General features: G+C 41.7%; 1 protein-coding gene across 4 annotated transcripts in view; it reads left to right on the forward strand.

The window, feature by feature from the left end:
• Positions 1–13,357, forward strand: part of fnbp1l (formin binding protein 1-like) — a 42,066-nt gene that overhangs the window by 12,702 nt on the left and 16,007 nt on the right. For all 4 annotated transcript variants that reach the window (XM_027166528.2, XM_027166529.2, XM_027166530.2 and 1 more), the window contains exon 2: positions 11,185–11,300. In XM_027166528.2, coding sequence (XP_027022329.1) covers positions 11,185–11,300 — 116 coding nt within the window. The remainder of the gene's footprint in view (positions 1–11,184; positions 11,301–13,357) is intronic.

Here is a 13,357-nt window from a genome sequence, read left to right on the forward strand (position 1 = left end):
CTAACATTTCCTTCATGCGTTTTCAGTCCTCACTGTACATTCAACCCAAATGTGTACTTAATTGTTAATCCCTGTTTAAATAGCACATATTAGTCAGAAGAGTCACATGGAAAGTCCCTGAGGAGATGTGGGAGAGGGATGAGTCTCGCGTTGCTCACACTTGCAGAACGAGATGGAGGAAATGAGGTGGCTCGGTGCTGGAGATGAGTGGAGTTTGGCGTTCACTGAGCTGTACACTCTCATTTGGCTTAATCACTTGAAGGAATGTGGGCAGAAAGTTGAATGGGCTGGTCATTATTTTGCAAACGATCAATCAGAAGAAGGAAAGTTCAAATTGTGGAAGTTGATCAAAGTAGTATGGCAGGTGTGTGTGTGTGTGTGTGTGTGTGTGTGTGTGTGTGTGTGTGTGTGTGTGTGTGTGAGAGAGAGAGAGAGAATTTAACTCTGACGCATGCATCTGGTAATGGACCATTAGTTTGCTTATCACTCATTTTATGTGTGTTTGTGTTTGGTGAATTTTTCCCGCCCACTCGCTTTATTATTAACAAATGAAAGGATGAGACCAAACGAGCAAACTAACTTCACTCTCAGCCGCTCGACACATGCTCAGCGATCCAGGTTTTTTCTCACAACTCGTTTTTTTTAACCATGTTTTTACCATATCATGCATATAAATTTACAGATGCTCATTTGTGTATCTATCTAATCTAAGAGCACATGTGAAATTGGACCAGATCTTATAGAATCTTGACCAAATCTTGTACAGAGTAGTGTCAGTAGAGGAATGTAGATTTCCACGGTGATTAAATTCTGAAATAACTACTTTTTTTTACCAATTTGTTTTAGATACCGCAAACAATTCCAGCATTTCACATTAGTATCAGCCACGAGATGCCAGTATTTGATAAAGATCTACTTATGAGGAGGGATATTTTTCTAGTCTGTAATTGTCCAACATGGTGTAACCTCAGATTCCTGGTCTTGGATGAACCTGATGTGATCATTTGCTGTTGTATTGCATCTGCCTCAAGGTTCAACAGATTCTGAGATGCTTTTCTGCTCAGCACGGTTGTGAAGAGTATTTGTTAGAGCCTTCAGGACAGATCAATCCAGCTGATCATATTTGTTTGATTTGTATGATTTCCACGTGTTCCTTTTATAATGGTCAGTGAGTGTAGAGATAGATTGATGTCAGCATGATCACCTGAACAGTGGTCCTATTGACACCCTAGAAGTGCTTTGCAAGCTCTGATCATGTATAAACCTTGGAATAACTAAGTCAGGATCAAATAATTCAGTCCCAATGACTCTAATGCTGTGGAGAAAGCATTCCTTGTGAAATTCCCTGTGAAACTCGGCAGGGGTTCAAGCAGCAGGTGTAGGAGCAGAGCAGTAACACTCCATGTGAGCTCCATAACCCTGGCAGTTATCCTAAAGCCCATTGTGGTAGAAGCCGCACCTGAGTGTGTTCAGCTCACATTACCATCCGCTGTTATTACTGTTAGTGTCATCATCTTGATCTACAGCCATCTTACGCTAATGGCCCAGACGATTCTACGCAGTTTTATAAGCTCAGCCCCTATTTGGGAAAGCTGATGTTAAATTAGGTTGTGGGTTTGATGGTGATAACAATTTCTAACTGATGCAGTAATCTGACACTATTATCTACTGCTGATGTGCTGTGCTGCATGAGAGAGAATATCTCTGTGTAGAGTGTGTGCGCGTGTGTGTGTTCATCTTTCTGTTGATGGCTGTGTATGTGTTTCTTTACTTTGCCTCTGTCCATGTCTCTGTTCCTGTGCGTGTGTGTGTGTGTGTGTGTGTGTGTGTGTGTGTGTGTGTGTGTGTGTGTGTGTGTGTGTGTGTGTGTGAGAGAGAGACTACTGTACTTGCTACTCTAACTAGAGTATAAATGCTACTATCTTTACAACAGAAGATGATTGAAGATGATCACGCTCTACTCCTCACAGAGTGCCTAAGTGCCCCGTACAGTTAAAGATTAAACTTTGGAAACAGGACTGCTTCTGTGCTGCTCTGTGCCTTAATTCCATCCGACTCCTCCCTCTCGTGCTCCTCAGGGTGAAGAACCCACGCGCCTCTCAGCCATGCTCTGGCTCAGCAACAATCATGACCTCACCATGTCCAGGACAGATGGCATAAGGGGCCGGTCTCTCTCTGCTACAACTAAAGACCACAAGCTCTGCCAACAGGACCGTTTATAGGGCTGAAAAACACAGCCTGAACATTTTCCTGCAATCTTCTAACGTTGCCATGCAGTAATTATAGATGTCTCTGTGGCAGTCGAGTCTCCACACTGTCTTTTTTTTCTGTTTATCATAAGAGCTTAGGAGCACTACATTGGCTTGTTTATTAGATGGAACATTTAATTACTGATCACAGTTTAGGTTTAGTCAGCAAATAGATCTAGGAAAGATGGAGACAGACTTCCTTTCTTTCCAGTGAAATGTTCCCTCACATCTTACAGTTTGTTCATTTATCCATCTTTGGTAATTGATTTATCCTGGGAACATTAGAGAAGGGAATACACAGAGGATACACCCCGGCTTCATGGACACACACACGCACACACCCCAGAGCTCATGGGCTTTTAAAATGCTCATGGGGTTGGGAAGGACAAAAGAGAACCTGGAGGAAACCCTGGAAGAACGTGATCTGAAACTGGAGCTATGGGGTGGAAATGCTGCTCACGTGAGATCCAAGTAAAGTTTATTAACAATATAATCATTTCAGCGGAACACGGGAAATATTAGTGCAGAAAACAACTAATGTGTGGCTTCAGCCAGTGGATTGAGGAAGATAACGTTTCCTTATTGTCACCCAGGAAACATTTTTTTCCTTTACCGGGCGTAGAAAGACTGCCTTTGTTCTTGAAGTAGATGTTCAAGGACGTGACGTTCTTATCGTCACAAAACAATCCTTGTTTTATGACCCATGCTGTAATCGGTTGAACAACCTCAGCAGAAGCGTTTGCACTCCAAACATGCCCTATGACCATAAACACGTCCGAGGTTCCCTGTTGCACCCCTAATGCTGCTTTTCCTGCTTCAGCAATTGCTACACTTTTTAATCAGCCACGTTTTCGTTTTCAAACCATGTTGCGGTTTCTGTTTCAGTACACAAATCACTGTCTTTTAAACAGCAAGGGAAGATGGGAGTCCTCACAGGCAGCTGTGTTTGTGTGATGGAGTCAGTAGGTTCTGAGTTGTTGTGTGCACGTGAGTGAAACCGGACAACACGACGATATCCTTGCTTTTTCCTGCACCACCTAATTCCGCTTGGAACTAAGTACTGTATGAAAGACCACAAGCTAGTGTTTATCCACTCATCATGTCCTTTTCGTACCATTTCCCGTTTCTTTTTCAGCCTCAGGAGTGTATTTCAGTAAGATCTTTTGTGGATATTTTCTGCCGCTGAGTCAGTTTTCTCATGCAGTGTGAGGACAACCCACTTTTTTTTAAAATTTATTTTTCATTTTTTAAGCTTTTGGATGGAAAACCAAATGCCTTTCCGTGTAGGTTTAACTTTGGAGGGGGGGGGAAATGGTCTGAGAAACCCAAACCTTGTCTAGTTCTTGAAGGAGAATTCCACCCTTAATTTTTTCCCCCCTTGGCTAAGATCGACAGGGTGAGAGTAAAGCTTATTTAACCTCAGGCTTGACAAAATGATGAGGCTGATTTAGAGCACCTCAAATTGCAGAACTGAGCTAATAGGCTGAAACTTTTCTGGTTTCAGTTCTGTTTGTTTGTTTGTTTGTTTTGGTTACCAAAAATATTGTCCTAAAGTGCGATACGTTTTTTAAAATATTTATATAATTGTAATTTATTTCATAAAAATGTATATAAAGATTTAAAATAAGGAGGAACATACAGTAGTGCTGGAAGGGTATTGCTTTTGTGGGGATTTTCCCTTAGTATTATTCTGATTCGCAGCTGAAAAGAAGTCACAGATTTATGATATATTTGTCTGTACATTTCAGCAGTCTGAGCTCGGGCATCCAGCTGAGCAGTCAGCCTTCATATTATGTCATGAAAAACTTTGTCTAAAGTTCCACTGATGTAATTTCCACCACAATGGAATTTTTTTGTTCATTTGCATAATTCTGTAATTAGCCGTCTTTAATCGAGTCCCTTTAATGCTGATTTAACACTTATTTTCAAACTTGGCAGTATTTTGATTGAATACACAGCGGCAACAAGTCAAGATCCACTAAGAATATTCAGCTTGGATGGTTTATCCTAATATTTATTGCACTTCTTGTTTTTTATTTTGAGGCTGTGTATACATTTTAGTTAAAAAAAAAAAGCAAGAGTAGACCGCATAGACTTTAAGAAAATCAGTAGAAAATCTAGAAATGTTCGACACACTGTAAGGCCACTTTCAGTAGAACATTGTTATTACTCTTCGTGGCACAGGTACGAGTTCTCTATTGTTAGTAGGCGTGCTTTAATGCAAGACTGAAGCAGTACGGCTCATTAATGTTTTTATTTTTGGAGTCTTTTGATTTAGAGGCATGTAACTAAATCTCAAAACAAAAACAAGCTCAAGCTTTTGTCATCCTTTAGAGGAAACGGGAGAAAAGACAGAGGTTAAGAAAACGAGTGCATGAGACAGGAAAAACCTGTTTGTGCTGACATTTCAGCGTGCTGCATATTTGTTCTGAAAGTTAGGCATGTCTTTCAAATTTCACAACAAGTAGCTCTGGATATTCAGATGCTCAAGTAATTAACTCCTCCCTCGTGGCGAGTAAGTGGACTAATGTCTACGTCACACGCGATTTTTACTACGCTGTGTAAACTGAAACGAAGGGAAAGGCAGTCTTGCTCGTTGCATCACCACGCCGAGCTGCTGAATCGAGAATGTGTTGTCAGGACTCATGTTGACTTTTCACCTCGCCTCAGGCTCTTCCTTTGACGATCCCACCGATTCCGGCACCGCAACATTTCCCTCCCTGGCCTCTGCTGTGCTCGCCAGATGAGGCATGTCTGTATGTCTTAATTCCACTCGACATCACCGCTAGCTCCGATTGTGCTTCTCTCCTGAAGCCGCCTGTGCAGTGCTGAACGCTGAATCGCGTGTGCCAGCATTCCCTGTGACCCTGCTGCTGCAGATTTGCCCACGACATGAACTGTCATGACTCATATTATCCTTTGTCTTGAATCATGGATGTGGATCCCAGAAAGACTTTGATCCTGCTGCTCCTTGTTTGACCTCACTTCCTGTCATCATTCTGCCTGAAGAATTCTGTTCAGAAGATGGCGACTCAGATACGGCCGATGTCAAGTTTTACTGGCTGATGTGTGCCGACCTACAAGCAGCAAAAAACAAACAGGAGTGACTAGCAGTGTAGAATAATGCCTAACTATCTCTTCGTTCTCCTTAAGATTGTCTATCTACACAACACAAATTCAGCGTGATTGGACTGAGTAACATTAACAGTTTGTTTTCTTAGATTACCTGAGTAATCAAACGCAGAAATCTCAACCGAGCCGAGACTCTAACCTATAACGCTGTTTTATAATTTCTGTTTTTATTTGAATACATTAATTCAGTATTTGTGGGTCCTTGTGAGATTTCACAACGTAATAGGCTCACGTTAATAGTACGCTGGCTCTACATATTCAATTCGATTAGAAACTTGTTTAAATTAAGTTCAGTGCAAGCATTGAAATTTGGCCGGACGGAATTCCTGAAATCATGCGGATCCTCGATCACAAACACACCACCACACGGTTTATTTATATGCTCCATTCACAGTGTTGTTTTGTTGAAGCCTTTCTCGTTATGTTGATCCCTGGAAAATATACAAGTGTATGCAGCACTAGTTCATGCTGAGACTGTATAATACTTTTTTACCCCTTCTGATCATTATGGTCCTGCTAACGTCTGCTTGCGAGACTTTATTTCTGGTGATAGTAAGTGCCAAGCTAATGGTTATATAAGGGATGTGGTAGCTCGGTGGTTAAAGTGTTGGACTACTGATCGGAAGGTCATGGGTTCGTACCCCAGGACCAAGCTGCCACTGCTGGGCCCTTGAGCAAGGCCCTTAACCCTCAATTGCTCAGTTGTAAGTCACTCTGGATAAGGGTGTCTGCTAAATGCTGTTAATGTAATGTAATATACTTCCTGATCTTTCCCCTAACAGCTGATTTAGCTTATCTGCCATCAAAACACAAGTGTGTTCAAGCCGAGGAGAGTGGGTTTTTTTTAGCTGAACACTGGAGAAATTAATGAGACACTGTACAGGAAACAATAATATAATATTTTTATAGCCTGGCGGATTCCACAACATGGTGTAATCATGTTCACCATAATGTTTTGAGCTGTGTAAGTGGAAATTGTGCAAAATGAGATTTAGTGTACAAACCACAGGAATGATTCTACCAGAGCTTGTTGCAAGCAAACAAGACAAGAGTGACTCGATGAGGGAGAGACAAGGCCGTCTCTGGGAGGAAAATAGCAAACTAATACATTTGAAGGGTCAGACATTGTATCTCTCTGCAGTTTACAGATAGTTTGTGGATTGAGCTAAACATTTTCCAGAAGCCAAGTGTAGTGTCTCTGCTCTAGACTGTGCACTCTCGTGGGCATCCTGGCTACTGAAACATGACCCTGTTCCTGTCGCCGGATTTTGTCTCATGAATTCAGCACAGCAGGGGTCTGTGGCACTCCAGAATGAGTTCCCGATCAGGTGACAGTAAGCCGAGATCCAAGCACTGGCATCAAGGCTGGTCATGTCACCCAGCAACCACACACACCTCCGTCATCGAAGAAGTCATACGTTGCATTAATTATTCATGAATGTCAAACATTTTGAGAAAAAGGTGACCTAAGCAGTGGAACTGCAGACACGGAGAATGCCTGTCTGTCGAAATGGTGCCAGGGCAGAAATGAAATCTTTTTCTTTTGTTCACACTCGTGAACAAAGAGCCAGGATTTCTCATGTGATTTCTAGGATTGACCGAGAGCATTTGGTATCAATTGACCTCGAAATAAATCAGTCCGACCAGTCGGATTACATCGTGTGTGAACCACAGATTTGCGATTCGCACATTTTACGAGTGTCAGGATGTCAGAAATGTTTGGCCTGGGAAAGATATTTCTCTTAGTGTTTAAATGCTACAGTCTTCATTTTATGGATAGAGTGAATTCAGTCACAGGCATCTCTATGGGAGCACTGCCACTTAATGCCACTGACTGTAAAGACTCTTACCACCACTGCAAACACATTTCCCACAAAATACTTTTATCTGTCTGCAAAATTACTATAAAACACGGTCAATCTTATAGCCCGATATTTATAAAGCAACCCCCCCCCCCCCCCCAAACCCCTGACCTGAGGGATTTCATCACCACCTCCGCTTAGGTTTGATGTCGTTGAGTGTTCGTGTTTTAGTGACTCAGCTCCTGCCAGGCTGGATAATTGGCTGATGAGCTGAACAGATGTGTCAGTGCAAGGAAAAAAGCCAGGAATATTCGAGGTCTGCTACCTTAATGTCTTGTGTGTTCTTAACAAAACAGAAGTTAAACTCCTTGATCTGCTTAAATTCTAGGTATACACACTCTGGCCATTTTATCTAGTGAATTTATAATTCCTGAAATTCTCCAGTTAGCTAATCATGTGTCGCAAAGCTTAAATGGTATAAAACCGTCCAGCGTGCAGTTAGAATCACAGTGATGATAAGAAAGGTCAAGAGGAACTGGATCCAGATGACCTCAAGCCCCATAGAAACCCTGAGACACAGCGATGGGTTGTACAGTTAGTTAGAAGTAAGTGTGAGCTAAAATAAGCAGGATTGTTGGATCCACATGACAAAGTAATGGCATGTTCTGTGATAAAGATAGATGCTTAAAACTCTGATTAAGATATCAAACACTCACGAAAATTTCAATGCTACAATGTGTTAACAACATTCAGTGAAGTCAAATAGGCTTAGATGTTGTTATAATACACTCGTAACCACTCTTTACATCTGTGGTGAGCAGAAAAGATTCTCAGAATGCACAAAATTTCAAATTTTGAGGTACACCGGCTACAACTGCAGAAGGCCACACTGGATACCGTTCCTGCCAGGCTACAGTACACACAAGCTTAATAAAACTTTTTAAGAAACATTGCCTGGTCTTTTTAAACAGTTCCTATAATAGTGGCTGGTGATTGAAACCTGTTCTCGCTGGCACTGAGAGATTTTGTTCCTCTCTGTTAGCCGGGAGAGCTTGCAGAAGTGTGGAAAGCAGGCTGCTCCCATTCTTTAAACTCTGACACGACTGAATCCAAAAACTAGTCAGTCCTTCAGGGTAACCTCATTCTGCTCATTACCGTGATATAAGTTCGACTAATACCTGTATGCCGGCTGCACTCAGGTCACCATGAACCTGAAACTCAGTAGTGGGAGCAGGTGCATTACAGGGTGGAGAAGTCCACAAGCTTTACAGGTTCATGTTGACTTTGGTGATGCAATGCATTAAGCTCAGTGTTTTTTTGGGTGTGTGTGCATGTGCGTGTCTGTGTGTGTGCATTCATAAGTTAAATGATGGTTAAACCTACCCAGATGGCTGTAAGAGAGCTGTTTTCCCACTTGAGTGAATTCTTCTGCTAAAGTGATTTCCGTCAGACGTTGTACCTTGCAAGTGCTGACTGCCTACTCAACTGAGGATAATAAACTGTCCTAAACCCTCGGTACACACACACATGTACAGCCAATGCACCGCTGTCATACATACAGCACATCCACTCACGACAAGCATCACCAACTAAGAATACATCACCGTCCACCCACGGAATGTGTCTTAATCCTCGGGCCCCGTTCTGAAGTGTTCATCACAGTTTTAATTTATGTTTACCAGAGAACATGACTCACAGCCATAATCACAGGTTGAGAGTAGACACATTGGTGTGTGCACCTTGTGAAATGGCATAGCTGAACACCTGAGTAATGTATAACAAATAAGAAGGTATTTGCTAAAGGTAGTAGTGAAGAGACGACTGAAATTTCTTATCACGGTCTCACTCTCTGACTTTGTGCTTAACCTGGACTCCATCTCTCTTATGCAAATATTACATAATACTCATACACTGAATATCCGTTAAACCAATTTAAATGAATAAACCAAAAGGAATTGTAATGGAAACCTCCCCAAGATAGACTAGATGAAGTCACTTTGTGGAGATAAGGTTAAGAATTAGGACATCACCCGTCAAGTGTTGACTGGAGTCAGGTGACTACTGCGTGTAAACTAGTCCGCAGTCCAAGACTATAAGAGGTAGTAGGTGCTTCAGGATGATAGGAGTAGGATACAGTTCTCATGGTTGGGCTAATAAAAGAGGGAAGCAAAGAACAGAGATACAAGTTTGGTATTGTGCATTACTCCTATAAATTGATCTTCATGTAATATTATTGGAAGATACACTGAGCTACATGGACGTCAGACTGAATCTGGTTTCATCTGCAACTTGGGCTGATGACTTGAATACTAGCTAGTGGAGTAGAGACAGAAGCAGTATCTTATTGTTTGTCTGTTTAAGCGTCAAATGCATGCATTCTTATGTCAAGCGAAAAGGAATGATTGACAGAGTAAAAAAAAACATTAGGCTGATGGCATTACTTGCAGTGAAGGTTAGATAGCAGTTATACTGATTTTACTGTCAACGTAAACTGTCTGTTGGCTGAACATTTCAATGCTTATGTTATTGTGATGGCTATTGGTCATCTATCTATCTATCTATCTATCTATCTATCTATCTATCTATCTATCTATCTATCTATCTATCTATCTATCTATCTATCTATCTATCTATCTATCTATCTATCTATCTATCTATCTATCTATCTATCTATCTATCTATCTATCTATCTATCTATCTATCTATCTATCTATCTATCTATCTATTTATTCTTGCCTGATTTTGCTGCTGTTGTTTTTTTCATAGTGCATTTGGCAAACAAAAGCAGCCTTCTGTATTTCTGAATATTCCTGTTATAATCTAGCTACGGATCCTGTGGATGATGTTCTGCCTCATTAGTGTCGTTATCCATGCTCCTTCGAGAAAAGCCTATTTTGTTGTTTTCCTGATGAAGTAGTGTGCTGAATCTGTTCTGCCTCAGTGTGTCACACCGATACAGTGCCAGGACTGCGAGGGAGGAGAGCTGGTCTTGTAGAGCACACACTTCCCTTCTCTGCATCTCTTCTTTCCTTTCCTTTTCTCTCCTTTCCTTTCCTGTCCACTCTCATCTCTCGTCTCCTCATCTGAGGAAACGGACTTGCTCTTATGAGCATCTTTATCTCTGCTCACTCTTTTCTTTAGTTCATTCCTCCTTTCATCCTTTGTTACTTTCTGTATCATGCTCATCTCGCCTCCTCCCCCATACTCTACTCCTCACAAAGCCCAGGCTTGACTGTCCCAGGCTGGACGTAGGCCAGAACTCCATGGCCTGTGGCTCCTTTTACTCGCTCCTGGTTTGAACAGACAGGTTTATAGTTAAAGTCTCCTCTCTCTCTCTCTCTCTCTCTCTCTCTCTCTCTCTCTCTCTCTCTCTCTCTCTCTCTCTCTCTCATTGGCAGTACATAAGGTTTCTCTATTAATTCCTTTGTGGGTTAGTATAAAAATTTGGCACACCGCTGTTGCAGGTTATAAACACCCCCCCCCCCCCCCCCTTTTAATGTGTTGCCAGTCTTACCCAGGCTGACATCATTCTTCTGCTTTGGCACAGTAATGTAATCTTTACTAAGGATAGCAACGGCTTGTATGTAGAGAGAGGGGGGAAACCGTTCATTTTCTGAAAATTCCACTCTAGCCGTGTGCGATCAGGTGACGTCAGACATCCATTACACCCAAGTCAAAATTGCATTAGCATTCGTAATGTCAGAAATACCTCTCACAGACTCGTGAGCATTCCGTGTAAGCAGATCTAAATTCAATTAGGTGGAACTTCCTTTCATTTGGATCTGGTATTGTATGGCAGAGGTTAGCTGGCAGCAGTTCACAATCTGCAGGCATCCAACAAAAAATCATCAGTGATCATCAAACCACACCATCACATTTATTTATTGTTTTTTATATATCTTGTCTTAATGATCTATATAAAGCAGGCCCGTGACAGACTGCGCTCCCTCGTCTGCTGCTCACCACTCAATGCCCGACTGTTCTCGCACTTCCTCCCACAGGACCAGTTTGAGAACCTCGACAAGCACACACAATGGGGCATCGACTTCCTGGAGCGCTATGCAAAGTTTGTGAAGGAAAGGCTGGAGATAGAGCAAAACTATGCAAAACAGTTGCGGTAAGTGTTCTTATAATAGCCCAGCCTCATCACATGGGACACACAGGCTCGAATGTGCACTAGTGCATACAATAATAATCGTGTCCTTGCATCTTAATTCATGTTTGCATCCCTATTCTTTAAATGCTTTTTAATTATGATGTTAGTTATGATGGCTAGTCATTATTATGCCTGTAGCAATGTTATTTTTAGAGCTCTTGAAAATGCAGGCTCTCTGATTTAAAGTTCCAGCCGGTCACTTTCCTGCAGTACACTGTGCAATGTTTGTTTCTGGTCTTTATATCTGTCTGACACACATTTCAACATGCTACACTTTGTAAGGGGGGGGGGGGGGGGCCAACATTGTTGACATTGTGGAAAAATATGCACAATGGCAAAGAAAAAAAAAACAAACAAGCTCTTTCAGTCCCATTTGAATTGATTGATAATTTCAACACACTGGCTCAGATTTGAGCTACATCACAACCAGAAACACAACCAAAAACCCGGCCTCAAATTTCTGATGTGGTTTAAAATAATAGTGCAGGCATGAAAACAGTGAGGTATGTCCCCTTCAGTTATCTTTGAGCCGGATATCTTGTGTTAATCAGCCTTGAAATCGCACACAGAGGCCCATGACCAGCTTCTAAAATCACTCAGCAAACATGTGTAAGCAACACACTGACGTACAGAAGATGGAGAGAAAGCTTTAACCTTCATCAAGGTCTTTTGTGTAATAGCTGACACCCTACAACATTAGTTCTGTTTTCTGATTTCATGCTGAATGTATTATTACAGCTTAGGAATTTATCAGTTCAGATCGGTTTTATTCGTACAGCACTTACAACAATATATAAGGCCAAAGGTAAAAAAAATACAGTAGGCATTTCTTCATCGCCTATGAATAAGGCAGAAACGACTACGGTAAGGAAAAACTCCCTGAAACCTTGAGAGGAGCCAGGATCAAACAGGGAAGCCAGCCTCTAGATAGTGTGATTATATAATCCGCAGTGTTATTGAGCTCAGCACAGCCCATGAGGCACAATGCTTAGCTCACAGTAGCGGTTTTCTCCAAGAGGCAGAAATCCAGAAACCTGAAATAAAACTTTAATATATTTAATATTTGAAATGTATTTAAATTACATAAATGCTTGATCAACCCGAGAAGCTAATAACCAGAGGTGTTTGCAGATCAAACTCAAATGCTTTGTCGCAGAGAGAGTAAGATGTGCACTCGAGGAAAAAATCAAAGAATCAATCACATGCAGCAATTTGCTCCAGGAGGCCAGTAGAGCTGCAGCTGTGGCCTTCCCTATCTCTTCTCACCATTCCCCTCCTCTTTGCTTTGCTTTTATGGAAGTAAGGCCTCTTGCCCTCCCTCTCGGATTTCCACTGTTGCCTGGATACAGCAGCAGAGCGGCCTCTCAGCCCTCCTAACGTTTGGATAGTCGTACTGTGGAAAAACACGCGCGTCATTATACGTCCGATCAGAGGCACGTATTAAAGACGATGCCGGATATGAACTCGCGCCCAGCTAAGGGGCACTCGATCATATTCCCAGAGGAGAGGTTATTTATAGCAGGGAATTTGCATTTGTATACTTGGACTAATAGTATTCACACAGACACCAATTATTAATTTGTACCTAGAATGAAATTTAATATGTGGACATGTTGGGCTGCAATGAAGTACCATGACTTATATACACACAGTCTGTAGATGATTCCTAACCTATATCTCAGCCATGTATATTGAACAAACAGCACACCTTTTATCTGACCCTGACTGGCTAAAGTGCACTGCACACAAATTACACAAGGGAAATGAAAAGCCTCTGGCTGCCCTCTAGTCTAGTTGTGGACCAACAAGGAAAGTGTGACTAATAATGTGGACAGTCAGGGGTGGACTTAGTTGTGTCTGTGATATTAGTTTTTATTCATAACTGCCTTGCAGACAAATGGGTTCAACAGATATCCAGACAAGAGGGGGAAAAAACCCTAATTCCTGTTTGGTTTCACAAATGAAAATGTGTTATTGCTGCTTTACACACCAGCGATCTGGCTTTCAGTAAAACTATT

This window comes from Tachysurus fulvidraco, chromosome 14, assembly GCF_022655615.1.
Source record: "Tachysurus fulvidraco isolate hzauxx_2018 chromosome 14, HZAU_PFXX_2.0, whole genome shotgun sequence".
NCBI classification, from domain to species: Eukaryota; Metazoa; Chordata; class Actinopteri; order Siluriformes; family Bagridae; genus Tachysurus; species Tachysurus fulvidraco.